Below are 18,701 nucleotides of genomic sequence, written 5' to 3' on the forward strand. Positions count from 1 at the left end.
CTTCCTTCCTCCCTTCTATCTTCTAGCTCAGTGATATAAGGAAAGAAGATAAGAAAAGGATCAAGGAAGCCATTTCACAGTACTGAGACACATCTCTGCCAGTGAGCCAGCCCAAGTAGGCCACAATCCAAGTCAGTCAGTTGGCAGGGGGTTGAGGAGACCAGCTGGAGCATATGTTGAGGCAGGGCCGGATCACCAAACGGACGAGGTTAGCCCCAGATACCATATGATAGAAAAATGTGTTGATTGCAGGAAATTTAGCTTTAAAACATTTTCTCTGAGCCTCATGGCAAAATTTATAGAATAGCAGTACATTTGTTTTAAAATTGTGTAGAAAATGTCTAGAATAGTGTTATAAAACTGCACATTTTAGAAGTTAAAGTTGAAGTTGAAGTTAAAGTTGAAGTTAGCTGATTTCCAGACAACAAAAGAGGCCGGTGCCCCGGGCCCCAAATGCGTTAGTCAGGCCCTGTGTTGAGGGGATCAGGTTAATCAGAGGTAATAGGCTGTGTGGCAGAGCTTGGCTGTGGAAGATTTTCATAATAGCAAGCCACAGACAGGGAGGAAGCAGCAGGAGTTGGGAAGAAGAAATCATTGGCCGTGTTCCCTTAATCAGTCGTTGCATGCATCAACCAATGATTGCATCCCATGTCATTGACTGTGCAGTTGCGCACCAGATTGCTATACCATATGATGTGGTTAGCTGATGCGTAAAATACCTATCCAGGCATTGTAAGATTTGGCATGCATCAGCAACATCTGAGCAGGAGAAAGCAAACCTTGTCTGTCTCACAGGTCAATCCTCCAGACCAGGCATTTAGCCTACCTCTTTTTGGGAATGTCAACAACCTTATTTGACCTGGCAGTGAACTCAGTGTTTAAAAAAAAGTTCAAAAAGGGCAAAAAATTGGGAAATTGTGTACCGGTATGTGTGTAGATATTCATATTTTCTGAGGAGTGGAATATCACTCTTTGTTCTACTTTATGTTCTTTTTAGTACTACATTGATATTGATTACGATATTGTTGGGTTTAGTGCTTGCAAGTAAGGCATTTCACTGTACTTTTGTACATGACATTTAAACTTGAAAATGAGTATAATTACGGAGGTGAAAAGGAATTAAATCGTGAAGTTACGTGATGAGACATCCCTGGATGCGTCCTGCTCTGTGAATTAGATTGCCCAGCAATGGAAGCTTTATCAAACACAAATATATGTCTGCTAATGATCTGCTGCCATCTGCTGGGCAATCTAATTCACAGCAGCAAAAAAACAAAACACGTGCCTACTGTTCCCATCAGCCCCACCGTATACTTCACCGGAAGAAATCGTCGGACTCTTCCTCTTTCCGTCATCGGGGTTTAGGTAGGGGAATGGCGATTTTATTCTCTTCACATAATCCGAGTTAAATCTTGTTTAAAATCCTATCATCCTCTCGAAAATGTCACTAGAACATATATAATAAACACTGCTAAGTATAGTCGTTTTATTATTTAAGAGACAAAATGTGATTATTTCGTTTTAATTCTTGGATGAGTGGTGTGTGTCTATGGGTGTGCAGTGACATGGCCTATCGTTTTGGTGTACTTTACAGTAGTTGGTCTTTAGCCGCTGGTAGCTCGATTTTCTGGTTCGGTGATTTGTTCAGACGTTCTGTATTTATCCACGACCGTAGAGCCGCCGTGCAGTTGCTGTAGAATAGTTCACATAATCGCTTTTACCCAACGTTTATTTTCATGGTTTCTAGTTGGATGAACTTGTATAGCGTAGTGAGTGAGTTGGCGTCTGAAGTTTTATAGGTAGCTAACTAGTGTTAGCATACTAGGAAAATCCGCATGTTGGCTGGCTAGTAACCGTACAACTACATGCAAGTATATTGGCCATTTATTATATAAAATGTTCAGTTATCAATTCACCTTTCTTGCAGAACAGGATCACTACTTGATTTCAGAGTTAGTTGGTTAACTAGCTAGGTATATACTGTACATTTCTTCAGTAGCTAACTGCGGCAAGTGGCAGGTATTTGTAGAACAAATGTGTACCTACATAACGTTACACATTCATGAATGTGGCATAACTTGCTATCATGTAGGCTATTGCTAGTATATCTCTTGAACTGTAGAAATCTCTACTTTGATCCTGGCTCTAACAGAATACTCTACTTTTTTGTTTCCAGTCACGATGGGACGTGTTATCAGGGGACAGAGAAAAGGTGCCGGCTCCGTGTTCAAAGCCCACGTGAAGCACAGAAAAGGTGCCGCTAAACTCAGACACATTGACTTCGCAGAACGTCATGGTTACATCAAGGGAATCGTAAAGGTAAGCGCTCTCACAATAGCTTTTGCTGTTAAAATATACGTTTTCTACAAGGTCCAAAGTTGCGTTTGCCGTGCATTTTTAGGTAGTTTATTTTGTGTAACACCATCTGCTTTGGACCTGACCTTTGTCTCTCTCAGGACATTATCCACGACCCTGGCCGTGGTGCTCCCCTGGCCAAGGTGGCTTTCCGTGACCCCTACCGGTTCAAGAAGAGGACTGAGCTGTTCATTGCTGCTGAGGGCATCCACACCGGACAGTTCATCTACTGTGGCAAGAAAGGTAAGGAATGGAGATTGACACACACTTGGCAGCCTACGGGTTAACAACCCGGTGTCTAACACATTTTATGCTATGCTGGTTAGATGGCAGTTGTCATCTCTTTTAGGATCTAATCTCCAAATACAATGTGAATACCTGGTACCTTAATAAATGTTCCCTTCTCAGCTCAGCTGAACATTGGTAATGTTCTGCCCGTGGGCACCATGCCTGAGGGAACCATCATCTGCTGCCTGGAGGAGAAACCTGGCGACAGGGGCAAGCTGGCCAGGGCGTCTGGGAACTACGCCACAGTCATCTCCCACAACCCAGAGACCAAGAAGTCCAGAGTTAAGCTTCCTTCTGGCTCCAAGAAGGTCATTGCTTCTGCTAACAGAGCTGTCGTTGGTAAGAACACAGGATATGACATGTTTGCTATGTGAATGTTAGCTGATGCTTTCAGAAGATGTTTCCTGATTTAATGGGGAGAGGTGGATGTATGACCTACATTTTGATCTTTGCCAGTGATGCTTTGGAAGTCGTTTTGATGTACCTTCTGTAGATCGTTTCTCATAAACTGGGTCCAATGTCAAGTTGACTACCTTCTCTTGGATCCTTGAAATGTAAGGAATCTGCTCTGATTTCCAGCTGCACTGTATGCAGTATTTTGGATCGATTTTATGACTAGTCGTTTGTTTGCGATGTTTGTAGGCAGATGGTTAAGCTAGAGACCAGAAACTTAAGCGGCTACAATTCTGATTTGTTGTTCAGAATACAGGTCATCGCAGGTGACATGGTTGCTTTCTGAGCATATTGGCTGGGTAGGAATCCTGTCCAACTGCTTAATGGTTCTCTCTTCTGGGCATCAGGTGTGGTTGCCGGAGGTGGACGTATTGACAAGCCCATCCTGAAGGCCGGTCGTGCCTACCACAAGTACAAGGCCAAGAGGAACTCCTGGCCACGTGTCCGTGGTGTGGCCATGAACGTAAGTGGACATTTTATCTTCTGCATATTTATTTTTTGGGTAGGTTCAGGTATTTTCATCCATCACTATGTTTAAGAATCTTATGTTCTACCTCAATCTCTGGAAAAATAATTATCTTCTCTGCACCTGATGTTTGTAAATGGCCCTTTGCTGACATGTTTCTTCCCTCTTTCTAGCCTGTTGAACATCCCTTCGGTGGTGGTAACCACCAGCATATTGGAAAACCCTCAACTATCAGGAGGGATGCACCCGCTGGTCGCAAGGTCGGTCTCATTGCGGCCCGTCGTACAGGCAGACTGCGTGGAACAAAGACAGTCACGGAGAAGGAGAACTAACTCCCTTTACAATAAAATGTTCCAAGGAAGCTGACCAATGACTCCTTTTGTAGCGTCAGTGTTTGTAACCATGGAGTTGGAAACGAGGACATTTCGCAGCACTCATCTAGCAGTGAGGGTTACATTTTATAGAAGTGTAGTAGATTTGAGTGCGGTTGATGGGGTCGGATCACCATAATTCGTCTGCTTAATGGCATTTATCCAAAGCACACATTTTGCAAATTGTTTTTCCCAACAATGAATTAAGACTAGTGCAGTTAGACATGGTTAAAATAAGGGGAGCGTACTCATGTAGACCTCGATTGTGGTATCACAAGGTCCGATCTAGTACGCTGCATTTTATAAGCATGAAAGATCCTGCATGTCCTCAAGCTGCCTATAGGTATTGGCCATTTAGTTTTAGGCATGTACTGAGCACCCAGAAAGTAATTTTTCAATGTGCATCAAGTATTTGCATATATACAAAAGACAGTCAAGATTCCATGTTCTTTATCTGCTACGGGCAATGCTTTTTTATTTTATATTTCTGTGCACAAAACCTCTGAAAGTTCACATCGCGACTAGCTCCAGAATTCAACGTCACACCATGGCCAAAACAAAAGTCGGCAAACTGGGCGCAGAACTCTGTTCAGTCAATATCTCCATTAAAAATAACACGGACAAATGTTCCTCAAATCAAATATTTTTTTGTGTGAAATACAACAAAATAAATTCTATAAAATAAGAGCAAAATATTTAAATATAATACGGTGTGCAGAATATTTTCATTTGCAGGAGTATTTGGTATTTGACAAATCCCCAAAAATACACGTGTTAAACTTACCAATTAAATACAGTATTTACTGATGTTTACGTTTAGCTCAAGTTGCAACATGACTAACCAGCCGATATCTTCTAACCCTACTGTGTTCCCATTCTCCCTGGAGGGAGAGGTCTCCGATGCTGCCGCCCGGTGAGCTCCATGAAAGAATGGTAGCGGTCGTCTAAGACTAGGCTCTACCATAAAGAGACAGAAGCAAACCACACCGTCTAGTACACATCAGGTAGCCGGCAGAGCAAATCTGTTGCATATGTTTTTAATTTTCTCAATTCCTATAGATAAACTAAACTGATTGCCGAATGTGAAGTTGGAGGATTTTAGCAATTGAAAAGCCACTTATTCTTACATTGGTTCAACAAGGGGTAGATGAGCATTAATAAAGCCTAAAGGAAGTGTCCTCTAGGATTAAGGACGTCAGTTGGTATGATGACATTTTCCCTTGCGCTACGCTATTCTGGTGAGAAGCCATGCTAAATGTTACAGCATATTATCTATAGCTTCCGATTGGATTAAATTACCAGAACAAAAATAAAAGGCAATGAGAGTTCCAGAACAATTTTGCATCACTTTTTCACATCAACCAAAACACAGTAAAAGTTCACCCAACCATTCCATGTCTCACACTAAAACCCCAGCACGTGAGTTGATTTGGCATGGGTCAAGAGGTTATGTGTCCTCCTAAAGGTGAATGACCAGTAACTGATGTCAGACCAAATCGCACTGCTGTGCATGGGTGATAAAACAAAGAGTTCTCTTAAGCGTTTTATTTTTTTATCTCCCAACAGCAAACCTGACAAAGTTATGCTATTGCGGGGGATTAATTTTTTGAACAGTCAAAACATGAACATATTATGTACACCTTTCCGTCATGTAGACAAGCGCATCAGCATCGTCAGGCCTGGGTCATTATGTTTATTACAACACTACCCCACTGCTGTCGACAGCAGCCAGGCCCCAGTCTGCAGGGCATAAGAACCCAGGGGAGAGCACCCCCCCCCAGACAGGCAGCACAGGAGCAGGCTGGAGGGGGAGAGACTCACAGGAGCCTGGGGAGGAGCTGTGAAGCCTGCCCTGCCGTGCCCTTGAGGCCCCAGAGAGAGAGTGTCCCGATCAGGAGGTCGGTCGACGAGAGGAAAGAGAGCAGGACGATAGAGGCACAGCAGAGGGGAGGGCCGGTGTTACTCCTTAGGCGGAGCAGGGGCCACGGAGGGGACCTCCTCAGTGCTCTCCCAGTTGTCTTGTGCTTGTGGGCCTGTGCCGGGCGCAGGGCCTGGGGCAGAGGAAGGGCCGGGGCGCTGGGGGTTGTTCATGTGCTGGGCAGCTGGGCCTGTGTACGGCTGCCCGTGGGGGTGGTTGTTCTGCTGGGGAATGAGAAAACAATCCGTTTTTTTGTTAAACTACTGATGTGCGGTGGAACTTGATACAAAATGTCTGCCATAGGTTCTTCAATTGTTGAGAAGTCTCTGTTTACATGGATCCTTAAAAGTCTAAATATCATGCTGCTTCTACAATATAGTGTGGGTGTGTACCTGATGAAACTGTGTCGTAGTCCCTGGAGACGAATGAGGGTAGAGGGAGATGTCATCTGGAGGGGAGGTGTCCTGATCTTCAGGGGCTTCCTGGTCATCGGGCTCCTGGGAAATGAAGTCAAAGAATAGTTTTATTCCCAATGCATTTTTCTACCTAACACCAACATTCACACACAGCTCAAGTCTATGGACCCAATAGCAGACCAAAGAGTCTCTTAATATGCCTTTGCACTGGATGGGAACGTTGTCCTACTTTAGCCTATTTTAACTGAATGAGATGAAAGCGAGGCACACGCTGTGTAGGAGAGTGTGACAGCCTTGGATGTAATAATATCAACGGACAGAGGTATAAATAGAAAAGAGACTTTGTTATGTGAGTGGGTGTTATTCTCCGCTAGCGAGCTTCTCCAGTGTGGTGGGAGACATGCTTAATGAGCTCATGTTTCCATATAACACCAATGGGACTGGGGCCAGAGCTGTTCTTATAATGTTGATATGGGCTAATTTGCTGGGTCTAATACTAGATGCAAATGCACTGGATCTGAGAAAAACTGAAGGATTTAAACACACTGTTTAAAGTTTGTTCGATCAATGATAGTTCTGTGGCGGTTAGGCCAGTGTTATCTTTAGACTAGCATCTTTGTGCTTGGATCAACTGGCCCTGTGTCTATCTTGATTCGGTCTGCTTATAAAAGACAGACTGACACACTACAACATCCAGCTGAACACATTACAACATGTGACCAGACAAATCAGGGATAGAGAACAGCTTGTGTGTTAGTCTAAGTGGGGTAGATTAGGGTTGATGATATAACAAACTTATTGTACTGGAAATGTGCCTGAAAACATGCACTCAATACTACTACAGACCCCTATTGTAATCCTACAATAACCTGTGGGTAAAGTAGGTGCTGCCTATCGTCAATTAAACTTGTGGTCCAAAGACATGCTTTTTCTAAACTAGTGATTCCATCTGTCCAAATGTATTATGGGTTACAATTCTAACTGTATGCAAGGCAAAGTTTCCGATAAAAACAATCAACATGGGCCTCCCGAGTGGCACAGTGGTCTAAGGCTCTGCAATGCTAGCTGTGCCACTAGAGATTCTGGGTTAGAGTCCAGGCTCTGTCGTAGCCAGCCACGCCTGGGAGACCCATGGGGCAGCGCACAATTGGCCCAGTGTTGTTCCGGGTTAGGGGAGGGGTTGGCCGGCAGGGATGTCCTTGTCCCATCGCGCACTAGCGACTCCTGTGGCGGGCCGGGCACAGTGCACGCTGACATGGTTCATGGGTGTACGGTGTTTCCTCCGACACGTTGGTGCGGCTGTCTTCCGGGTTAAGAGGGCGTTGAGTTTCAGAGGACGCATGGCTCTCGACCTTCGCCTCTCCCAAGTCCGTACGGGAGTTGCATCGATGAGACAAGACTAACTACCAATTGGATACCACGAAATTGAGGAGAAAAAGGGGTTTAAAAAATGTATATATATAAAAAAAAAAATACAATCAACATTAAGACGTGAACTGTTCAATGAGTCCTGTTGATTAGCAATATATTAACACATGCTATTACATGGCTGACGCACAAACCACAGGTTGCCCCTATGTAGACCTAGTCTCAACACAAAAACAACATCACTTGAACACACAGTAAGTACACTACACATGTCATCAACACTAGGCTAGCACCTCATCCACTATAGCCAAGGCTAAGAGTTTTCGATCAGTTGTGTCATATGGCCGGTCACACCGCAGGTTGAGTTTGCTTTGGGGAGGAGGAACAAACGGTTTCGATTGGATAAACAGTGTTACGTTGAGATGGAGAACCAATAAAACTTAAGGAAAGCCAGGAAGTCAGTGCTGCTTTAGGTAACCAATGGGACACTGCTACCGGACTGGAAAGAAGAAACGTTTGCTCTCTGTTTGCTGCTCATAGTTGGTGATGGTTCAACATTAGAATTGACCTGTTGGAGTTTGGCTCTATTAATTCTCTACTAGGATACATTTATCTCCAGTCTCTGCCTACGAACCTGGAGTTGGCTGCATTGTCAGTTACTGGATACTCAGAAAGGATTTTTTTGGTTGAATCATTTTCACCATCACTAACTTTCAAAATCACTTTTGGGAGCAGCACGCAAACAGCCGAGCAGACATCTCGTCACTGCCATCTGTTATTGTCCTGCTCCTATACTCCAGACTGTGTATGTGTTGTTACTGCCCAGGCTACTCTCCTCATGTCACTGTGCTAGTGGACAGCAGTAACATCGCACTGTATGGAACATCTAGAGAGAAGTCAGAGTGGAGGAGGAGAAGGGTGCCTGTGGCTGGGGTGGTTATATATGAGGGCTTACAGTGTGCTGCTGTCCTGTCCCTTCCCCTGGCAAAAGCTGCTGTGGCGAGGACGATTTCCGCATGGCAGCGTCTTCTTCAGACACCGCCTCACCGTGCTTCGTTAAGTGACACTAGTTTGAAATGGCATAATTGATATCATTGCATAATATATACAAGTGTCAATAAACGATGCTTTCGGGTGGATTTCTTCGTTTTTAAAAAAAGTTTTAAAGTAGCATATCATTTCTATCATATCGCTATTTATGATAAGGATCAATTAGGCTGAACATAATGTACACCGAGCTTCAGCAAATACAACTTTGTAACACAAATAAGTGAAATGACAGAAAAAAGTATTGTAATAATGTTAGCTTACAATATACTATGGGCGTATAAACTGGAAATAAAAGATTACAAAAATACTTAAGAAATCATTTTTCAGCAGATAACAGTTTACTAATCCAAAATAACCTTTGCGCTAACTTGGAACTCTCAACTAGAGCTTTAAAAACATTCAGTTCCAGTAACACTTGAAAATACTTGAGACAGAGAAGAGTGAAAAAACAGATGGTTAGCGTCAACATGTTAACCATACAGCACATGACAAAGAAAATAGTATAGTTTATGTATTGCTGCATATTGAGGTCCCACATAATCAACACTGCTGTTTTACAAATTCATTAACACTATTATTACAACAGGCAAGCTCTGCGTCTCCACATTACATCATTTTAACTCTGTAGGTCAAAACCAACAAGGTCAGAATGATGCATCCTTCAAAAAGACACCACTTTTTTGGAGGGACTTTCCAATACTGACCTTTCTCTACTTCAACTACTACCATTTCGGCCATGCATCCATGTTAGATACTACTGTATTACCTTTGTGTTGTGTGTGTGCATTATTTGGTGTGAGTCTTACCTCCTCAGGGCAGAGTTCACAGGCCTTGGCCAGGGTCATGCGTGCGGAGTGCGAGCGCTCCAGGAAGTATCCGTTGGAGGTCTCGTTGCTCTGGACTGGGGGAGACCAGTTGTTGTAGGTGTACTGAGGGTTCCCTGTGTAGGGCCTCCTTTCCAGCTCGTCACCTAGCCACTCCACTGCCCACGTCCACTTACGCTTCAGATCCCCGTTACTCTGCAGGACAGAGAAACACATACTATTACTAAGAGGTATCAATTACCTTTTTCCTTCCATTGCAATTCTGAATCCTGAAAATATGATTTCATTTTTTTAAATAAAAAAAATTATCAATGAAGGGTTATTTACAGAATTTTCTCTCTGGCTTAATTCGGCTTCATAAATTGACTCCTAGAATCAGATTAGGGATGGGCATTTGACATTCAATAAATTAATTAAGCCCTAATCTATGGGCAGGGGCGCAGCCATGGGTGGGTCTTGGTGGGCACAGGCCCACCCCACTGGGGAGCCTGGCCCAGCCACTGGGGAGCCAGGTCCAGCCAAACAAAAGGAGATTTCCCCACAAAGGGCTTTATTACAGACAGAAATATTCCTCCGTTTCTGGGCTCCCGAGTGGCACTGAGGTCTAAGGCACTGCATCTCAGTGCAAGAGGCGTCACTGCAGTCCCTGGTTCGAATCCAGGCTGCATCACATCCTGCTGTGATTGGGAGTCCCATAGGGCGGCGCACAATTGGCCCAGCGTCGTCCGGGTTTGGCCAGATAGGCTGTCATTGTAAATAAGAATTTGTTCTTAAATGACTTGCCTAGTTAAATAAAGGATACATTTATTTATTTTTAAATTCATCAGCTGTCCGGGTGGCTGGTCTCAGACGATCCAGTAGGTGAAGAAGCCAGATGTGGAGGTCCAGGGCTGGCGTGGTTACACGTGGTCTGAGGTTCTGAGGCCGGTTGGAAGTACTGTCAAATTCTCTAAAATGACGTTGGAGGCGGCTTATGGTAGAGAAATATACATTAATTTCTCTGGCAACAGCTCTGGTGGACATTCCTGTAGCAAACATGCCAATTGCACCCTCCCTCAAAACTTGAGATATCTGTGGCATTGTGTTGTGTGACAAAACTGCACATTTTAGAGTGGCCTTTTATTGTCCCCCAGCACAAGGTGCACCTGTGTATTGATCATGCTGTTTAATCAGCTTCTTGACAATCCATCCACCTGACAGGGTTGGTATATCTTGGCAAAGGAGAAATGCTCACTAACAAGGATGTAAAGAAATTTGTGAGAAATAAGCTTTTTGTGTGTATGGAACATTTCTGGGATCTTTTACTTCAGCTCATGAAACATGCGACCAACACTTCACATGTTGCTTTCATATTTTTGTTTAGTATAGAACACAAGGCCTGTATTTTTAGAATACAAGTCCCGCAATAAAAAAATATAATTTTAATAATCACATTTATCTATAGGCCTATGCCAACAATGCCTAATTTGTCTAACCATTACAGATAAATCGTAATTGCTCAATTACCCCATATATACACAGTGTACAAAACATTAGAAACACCGGCTCTTTCCATGACATGGACTGTCCAGGGGAAAGCCATGAGCCCACCTCTTAAAACCACTTCAATAATGAATGTAGATGGGGGGAGGAGACAATTTTAAACCTTGAGACAATTGAGACGTGGATTGTGTATGTGTGCCATTCAGAGGGTGAATGGACAAGACAAAATATTTATGTGCTTTTGAACGGGATATGGTAGTAGTTGCCAGGCGCACCGGTTTCAGTGTGTCAAGAACTGCACCGCTGCTGGGTTTTTCACGCTCAACAGTTTCCTGTGTGTATTAATAATGTTCCACCCAAAGGACATCCAGCAAACTTGACAACTGTGGGAAACATTGGAGTCAACGTGGGCCAACATCCCTATGGAATGCTCGACACCTTGTAGTCCATGTCCTGACAAATTGAGGCTGTTCTGAGGGCGAAAGAGGGTGCAACTCAATATTAGGAAGGTGTTCCTAATGTTTTGTACACTCAGTGAATATTCAGTCAATAAATAAGCAAGTGCCATTTAAAGATACACTATGGAGAATTCGCTCCGCCATTTCCTGGTTGTTAAAATTAGAATAGTTAGCCTAATTTGAGTTTGTGAGACAAAACAAGCAAGTATAGTGTATCAAAATGTTTACTTATTAAGTATTCAACCCCTTTGCTATGGCAAATCTAAATATGTTCAAGAGTACAAATTTGCTTAACAAGTCACAATAAGTTGCATGGACTCACTGTGTGCAATAATAGGGTTTAACATTATTTTTTAATGACTACCTCATTTTTGTACCCCATTCATTCAGTGATCTGTAAGGTCCCTCAGTCGAGCAGTGAATTTCAAACACATACTCAACCACAAAGACAAGAGGTTTTCCAATGCCTTACAAAGAAGAGCACCTATTGGTAGATGGGTAAAAAATAAAAAGCAGCCACTGAATATGCCTTTGAGCATGGTAAAGTTATTAACTACACTTTGGATGGTGTATTAATACACCCAGTCACTACAAAGATACAGGCATCCTTCCCAACTCAGTGGTTGTAGAGGAAGGAAACTGCTCATGGATTTCACCATAAGGCCAATGGGGACTTTAAAACAGTTAGAGTTTAATTACTGTGAAATTAGAAAACTGAGGATGGATCAACACCATTGTAGTTACCCCACAACAGTAATCTCATTGACAGAGTGAAAAGAAGGAACCCTGTGCAGAACAAAAATATTCCAAAACATGCATCCTGTTTACAACAAGGCACTAAAGCAATACTGCAAAAAATGTAACTTTTTGTCCTTACAAAGTGTTATGTTTGGGACAAATCCAATAAGATATTACTGAGTACCACTCTCCATATTTTCAAGCATAGCAGTGGCTGCATCATGTTATGGGTATGCTTGTAATCGTTAAGGACTGGGGAGTTTTTCAGAATAAAAAAAGAAATGGAATGGAGCTAAGCACAGGCAAAATCCTAGAGGAAAACCTCCTTCAGTCTACTTTCCACCAGACACTGGGAGATGAATTCAACTTTCAGCAGGACAATAACCTAAAACACGAGAGCAAATCTACACTGGAGTTGCTTACCAAGAAGACAGTAAATGTTCCTGAGTGGCCAAGTTACAGCTTTGACTTAATCTATGGCATGGCCTGAAAATGGTCAACAACCAATTTGACAGAGCTTGAAGAATTTTATAATAATAATAATAATAATAATAATAAGACAAATGTTGCACAATCCAGGTGTGGAAAGGTTTTAGAGATTTACCCAGAATGACTCATGGCTATAATTGCTGCCACGGTATTGACTCAGGGGTGTGAATACTTATGTAAATTAGATATTTCTGTATTTCACTATCAATACATTTGAAAACATTTCTAAAAACATGTTTTCAGTGTCATTATGCAGTATTGTGTATAGATGGGTGAGAATGTCATTTTTTTATTTTTTTTTATTCAGGCTGTAACAAAATGTGGAATAAGTCATGGGGTATAAATTACTTCTGAATGCACTATATTAAAACAAAAAAACATGTAATATAACAGAATATTTTTCCAAATGAAAAAAGTTGCCAGTGCAAAGTGATACACATCTCGCATCTGTAACTGTTATTCTCAAACAGTGATCATTTGAAAAGGGGCTCAATTTGGCGAGTCTTTTTTTTTCTTCTTCAGGGTTACATATACAGACGTTCAACTTAGTACATTCTGCCCGTTCTTTGGAATTTTCGAAAATGGATGAACAATTCCACATTGAACACTGCATGGTGTTCAATTACGGCCGCGACATCGGTTTGGTGAGTAGGCCTATGCTTAATGATTCTGATGAAAATATGCTCTTTGTCTTAATAAACTAATGTTTTTGCATATTTTCAGTGTGGAACCTGTCTATGTTTAGGGGGGGTTATAGCCTAGGCTAACCAATTATATACTAGCAGTTCGCAAAGTAGCCTAAGCGGAAAATAGACGGGACGCAATTATTCCAAAACTGCTGCATGTTATTGGAACACATTTTCCAACTTCAATCAACCAGTCCATTTTGAATTTGTGATAAAGCTGTAGTCATTTGGCAAGGAATGTAGCTTGTGTATCCCATCAGTTAGATATGTTTTTAAAGGCATTTATTTCTGTAAGCCTAACAGGAGCTTGGGTGTGCACTCAGCATGTGTGTGTGTGTGTGTGTGTGTGTGTGTGTGTGTGTGTAGGGAGCAGTCGGAACGCAATTGAGTGAATGACACACTGAGGGGAAAGGGACTTTAGGGAGAAAAATTGTGCAATGCTTGGCTTGGTTTCTTTTTTGTTATGCCCGGCAAATGCACAAATGGAACACTAGAGTCAAAGCAAATTAATGTTGTCTTCAAGACAAAATTTAATTTGCCAATTCGGGCAGCCACAATGCACATTCCACAAAATAGTTTGTGTTTGAAAACAATTAGGTCTTTGGTTAAAGATGGAGCTTTGAAGTCGGTTCGAGTACTAGATTACTCATGCCCATCCCTAATTCAGATGGTAGCATAGTGTAGTTGTGTCTCTTATACCTGTAGTATCTGGTAGGCCACAGAGCAGTTGCTGAAGAGGGCTACCATGCACTTGATACACTGGTAGGCCCGTTTCTGGTAGTGGTTCTTGGAGCGCTGGATGGTATCAAATAGGCCATCCCTGTCATCTGGTATACCCTTCAGCACGTTGTGGATCCTACACAACCAAGCAGGGAGAGAAAAAACAGAACAGGGATGATGATGTTGGCACAACAGAAAATCAACCAGAGACGAAAATCCAACCAGGGAAACCAGCCATTCCTAGAGGGCCACAGGGCGTGACATTTTTTGTCCCAGCCCAGCACTAAGCAGTCTGATGAGTTGAATCAGATGTGTTGACATTAGAGCTGTCAAACAATTAAAATAATTTAAAATCGAGGTAATGGTATTAGTTAATCACGAATTTGGAATTTGCTCAAATTTGGCCCTAGATAAAGATCTATTCTATTTTAAAAGCAGTGCATTGAATTACAGGCAAACTATGCTTTGATTGTAATGGATGGAAACACAAAATTATGTGTTAATAGCATTTTTAACATAAACACCAAAAAAAGTCACTAACATACAATGCTCCCAATGTTTAAGTAGGCCGACTCCCTCTTATCAGACACACACACACACACCTTTAAGTACTGTTAAAGCTTCAGGCATTCTAAATGAGTGTAACTATAGGAAAAAATAACTGGCTCTATGGATACAAAAAACAAAGAGATTTTAAACTTGTCCAACAATGTTATGAAAGCCCTGTAACCATCTGTACTGTTCAGATAACTTTACACACATAGGCCTACACTCTCACTCCCACACCCTCACTCCGACTCTCACACACACCCCACTCTTGCATATGCAGCCTACCATTGAAGCATCTCTTTGAGTAGCCTATTCCTTTTCAGTTCTTCCTGTGACATCCAAATTTGTGCATAGCCTAGACAGTGGTCAAGTTATCAGGTTGGTAGCTAGCTACCTAGCTAGGTAACATGACTAGATAGCTAAACAATGTTATCAAACCAAAACATTTTTGTCCTGCGAGTAGGTTAAAAAAGCCTGCGATAGGCACACAAGTCCGCAGCAGAAAGAAAAAACATAGCTCCGGTAATATTGGGCATAACTTTTACATGATTTTGGCTAGAGCCACACGGTCTTCAGCTATGTAAAGGCGCAACCATTGATTGTAGATGTGTTCCGTGTGGAAACACATGCAACTTAAAAGGTTCCGTTTAGTGAAGAAATGGAGACGTGATTAACGGCGCACATTTTTTTTTACGCCAATTAACATGTCACATGTTAACGCGTTATTAACACATGATCAACTTTGACAGCCCTAGTTCACACTAGGTTGGGACAAAAATCCTGAGTCCACTGAGTGACCCTTTCCAGATCAAAGTGAGGAGCAAAGATATGATGCTGTCCCCCGGGTCTGACCTACCTGTGAGTCTGCCAGGAGTCCTCAATGAGCAGGATCTGCAGCAGCAGGTCCAGGTAAGGCCTCAGCTCGTAGGTGTACGAGTACGCCACCTGGGGGATAACAAAACACACACTATCAATAAGATCTAGCACACATCTTATTAACGGAAATATGTCCAATATGAAGACATAAAGACCAGTTGGAGAAATTGATTGTAAGGAGGAGGAGACTTGGGGCTTCTGAGATGCAATAGTATCCCACCTCCTTATTGTATGGGACACTTCTAAATGTGACTTTAGAGGCCATGCATTTCAATACTCACCTTTAAAACAAACTTAGGTGAAAAGAGTTCATCTTAAAAAGGAACAGGACAGATAGATCGTTTTTATTGCTAACAGAGGCACGGAATAAGTTAGAAAACAAAATTAAATTGAGGACTGGATGGAATATGGGGGAAAATGCACATTTTTTTTATATATTTTTTTTATCTTCAACATAGAAATGCTAACAAAAATAATTTTCAGAAACTTGTTACGCATGATTCAGCAAACAATATTTTGAAAGAAGAGGCACAGTACTTTAAACATATGTTTTCAGTCTCCTCCAACTCCACTAACTGAAGTTAATTGTAAGGATTTTTTCTATTAATAGTGTAAAATGAACAGCTATACAGAAAGACTCATGTGAAGGCCTAATTATAGATGAGGAACATCTAGATGCAATTAAAGCCTTCATGTCTGGAAAAACTCCAGGGCTGGATTGCATACCAGTTGAGGTGAATTAAATATTTTTCGATTTACTCAAAAGGTCCGTTATTAACATGTTTTAACCACTATTACTGAAACAGGACCCAGATGGTAAATATGAAGATCCAGTCCACCTAAAAAAAACTGGAGACCCCTTACACTTCAGTGTTGTGATGCCAAAATCTATGCAAAATGCATGGCGCATAGAATTAAAAAAGGTATTGAAAAATCTGGGAAACCAGGCCTGGTATTCATAGCCGACTTTGAAAAGGCCTTTGACAAAGTACGACTGGAATTTATATATAAATGCCTGGACTATTTTAATTTGGGAGAATCTCTTATACAATGAGTTAACGTTATGTATAGTAACCCCAGGTGTAAAATAGTAAATAATGGTTACTTCTCAGAAAGTATTAAATTGTCAACAGGAGTAAAAACTCTGTCCAGTATCTGTGTTCTTTTGCCCATCTTAATCTTTTATTTTTATTGGCCAGTCTGAGATATGGCTTTTTCTTTGCAACTCTGCCTAGAGGGCCAGCATCCCGGAGTCGCCTCTTCACTGTTGACGTTAAGACTGGTGTTTTGTGGGTACTATTTAATGAAGCTGCCAGTTGAGGACTTGAGGTGTCTGTTTCTCAAACTAGACATTCTAATATACTTGTCCTCTTGCCCGGGGCCTCCCACTCCTCTTTCTATTCTGGTTAGGGCCAGTTTGCGCTGTTCTGTGAAGGGAGTAGTACACAGCGTTGTACGAGATCTTCAGTTTCTTGGCAATTTCTCGCATGGAATAGCCTTCATTTCTCTGAACAAGAATAGACTGACGAGTTTCAGAAGAAAGTCCTTTGTTTCTAGCCATTTTGAGCCTGTAAACGAACCCACAAATACTGATGCTCCAGATACTCAAGGCCAGTTTTATTTCTTCTTTAATCAGAACAGTTTTCAGCTGTGCTAACATAATTGCAAAAGGGTTTTCCTTACGCTTAATTAGCCTTTTAAAATGATAAACTTGGATCAGTTAACACAATGTGCCATTGGAACACAGTAGTGATGGTTGCTGATAAATGGGCCTCTGTACGCCTATGTAGATTTTCCATCATTTTGAATTTTTTTCCCCAAATCTGACATTTCCAGCTACAATAGTAATTTACAACATTAACAATGTCTACACTGTATTTCTGATAAATTTGTTATTTTAAATGGACAAAAAATGTGATTTTCTTTCAAAAACAAGGACATTTCTAAGTGACCCCAAACTTTTGAACGGTAGAGTATATATTTACAAAAAAAAGATATGGGGGATTGGAAATGATGCAGACAATTACAGTGATAGAAGCCACAATCTATCTGCAATATTAAAGCTGACCTACCCCCTAAATAAATATATATTTATATCTGTATAACCTGTCTAGTTTGTGTGGGTGTGTGTGTGTGGTCTTGCTCTTCTATCCTCATGGGGACCTGAAATCCCCTAAAGTCCCCACAAGGATAGGAAAACAAGGAAAAGTATCCCTTGTGGGGACTTCACACATCCCCACGAGGACAAAGGCTATTGTAAGCTAAGAGGTTTAGGGTTAGGTGTTAAGTATAGGGAAAATAGGATTTAGAATGGAAATAAATTGTAGGTCCCCATGAGGACAGAAAAACAAGTGTGTCCATCTGTGTTTTCACCAGTTTGAACACTTACCTGCCAGAGCAGCTCTGATAGTACAGTGGAGGAGAACTGGGGGTTTTCCCAGCAGCTGAAGCGCAGCAGCTTGACCGTCTCCTCTGAGTTGCTGCAGTCCTCAATGATCTTTTTCACGTAGCTGGTCCTTACGAACAGGATCTCTCCCACCAGCTGCTGCACAGGCATCACCGGGGTGGTCTGGTTGGCATCACCGTACGGGTTAGGGAGAGGGGGGTTACCTGGATGTAGAGAGAAAGAGGGAGAGAGAGAAGGACAATGAATATGACCCAGGTGTTACTGGCTCGTCTTTGTCCGTTGACCATAGGTCACGACCCCTCACCCCTGAGTGAACTCACCATTGATGGAGGACTGCATGCGCGCGGCCACGTCACAGCAGCGCACCAGTTGGGAGACTACGGTGTACAGTTTGCCTAGTTCAGCATACTGGTACTTTATGGGAGGGCCAGGCCCCTCGTCTAGAGCCACCAGCATGAAGGTAGCTGGGACACTCAGCTTCAACAACTGGGTCTTCTCTGCCAGCCCTGGAGAAGGGTGGGAGGGAGGGTATAAGGAAGAGAAGGAGAGCGAGGCAAGAAGAGAAATGAATAGCCAGTGAGCCATACTCTTCCTCAAAGGGTTGAGAGAGCAGGTGTGTATGGCAGTACTGTGTGTGTGTCTTCCTTACCCAGGTTGGCATACATAACGAAGAGGTTGAAGTACTGCTGCAGGTGTCGGCCGTGCTCTGACACCTCTCTCCTGAGCAGGTTCAACACAGTCCTCAACAGGTGGTCACTGAGACTCAGGTTATCACATGCCTGAGAGA

General features: G+C 42.3%; 2 protein-coding genes across 15 annotated transcripts in view; one reads left to right on the forward strand and one right to left on the reverse strand.

Moving 5' to 3' along the window:
* Nucleotides 1-1,267: 1,267 nt before the first annotated feature.
* LOC139539175 (large ribosomal subunit protein uL2-like) lies at nucleotides 1,268-3,928 on the forward strand. 3 transcript variants are annotated; one of them, XM_071342048.1, is made up of 6 exons: nucleotides 1,268-1,365; nucleotides 2,177-2,319; nucleotides 2,457-2,598; nucleotides 2,764-2,982; nucleotides 3,444-3,559; nucleotides 3,736-3,928. In XM_071342048.1, the coding sequence occupies exons 2-6, from the start codon at nucleotides 2,182-2,184 to the stop codon at nucleotides 3,892-3,894; spliced, it is 774 nt and encodes a 257-aa protein (XP_071198149.1). In that variant the 5' UTR covers nucleotides 1,268-1,365; nucleotides 2,177-2,181; the 3' UTR covers nucleotides 3,895-3,928. The 3 variants fall into 3 exon arrangements, with proteins under 3 accessions (XP_071198149.1, XP_071198150.1, XP_071198151.1); XM_071342049.1 differs by having other exon boundaries at nucleotides 1,348-1,867; XM_071342050.1 differs by having other exon boundaries at nucleotides 1,365-1,475.
* Nucleotides 3,929-4,379: 451 nt separating this feature from the next.
* The window catches only part of LOC139539173 (ubiquitin carboxyl-terminal hydrolase 9X), an 86,828-nt gene continuing 72,506 nt past the window's right edge, over nucleotides 4,380-18,701 (reverse strand). For 7 of the 12 annotated variants that reach the window (XM_071342043.1, XM_071342042.1, XM_071342041.1 and 4 more), the window contains 9 exons: nucleotides 18,564-18,693; nucleotides 18,235-18,420; nucleotides 17,897-18,117; nucleotides 15,488-15,576; nucleotides 14,062-14,218; nucleotides 9,492-9,704; nucleotides 8,591-8,701; nucleotides 6,244-6,348; nucleotides 4,380-6,075 (listed from right to left, as the gene is read on the reverse strand). In XM_071342043.1, the coding sequence (XP_071198144.1) occupies nucleotides 5,893-6,075; nucleotides 6,244-6,348; nucleotides 8,591-8,701; nucleotides 9,492-9,704; nucleotides 14,062-14,218; nucleotides 15,488-15,576; nucleotides 17,897-18,117; nucleotides 18,235-18,420; nucleotides 18,564-18,693 (1,395 nt within the window). In that variant the 3' untranslated portion in view covers nucleotides 4,380-5,892. The remainder of the gene's footprint in view (nucleotides 6,076-6,243; nucleotides 6,349-8,590; nucleotides 8,702-9,491; nucleotides 9,705-14,061; nucleotides 14,219-15,487; nucleotides 15,577-17,896; nucleotides 18,118-18,234; nucleotides 18,421-18,563; nucleotides 18,694-18,701) is intronic. The other 5 variants (XM_071342036.1, XM_071342046.1, XM_071342045.1 and 2 more) reach the window with 3 other exon arrangements.

The sequence above is a fragment of the Salvelinus alpinus genome, chromosome 14 (genome assembly GCF_045679555.1).
Source record: "Salvelinus alpinus chromosome 14, SLU_Salpinus.1, whole genome shotgun sequence".
In the NCBI taxonomy this organism is placed as follows: domain Eukaryota; kingdom Metazoa; phylum Chordata; class Actinopteri; order Salmoniformes; family Salmonidae; genus Salvelinus; species Salvelinus alpinus.

What these genes read in the sequence shown, in the direction of transcription:
- LOC139539175 (XM_071342048.1), top strand. Translation starts at nt 2,182, where the DNA reads ATGGGACGTGTTATCAGGGGACAGAGAAAAGGTGCCGGCTCCGTGTTC. An exon ending in ACATCAAGGGAATCGTAAAG is followed by an intron (nt 2,320 to 2,456) that starts GTAAGCGCTCTC and finishes TGTCTCTCTCAG; the next exon opens with GACATTATCCACGACCCTGG. An exon ending in TCCGTGGTGTGGCCATGAAC is followed by an intron (nt 3,560 to 3,735) that starts GTAAGTGGACAT and finishes CCCTCTTTCTAG; the next exon opens with CCTGTTGAACATCCCTTCGG.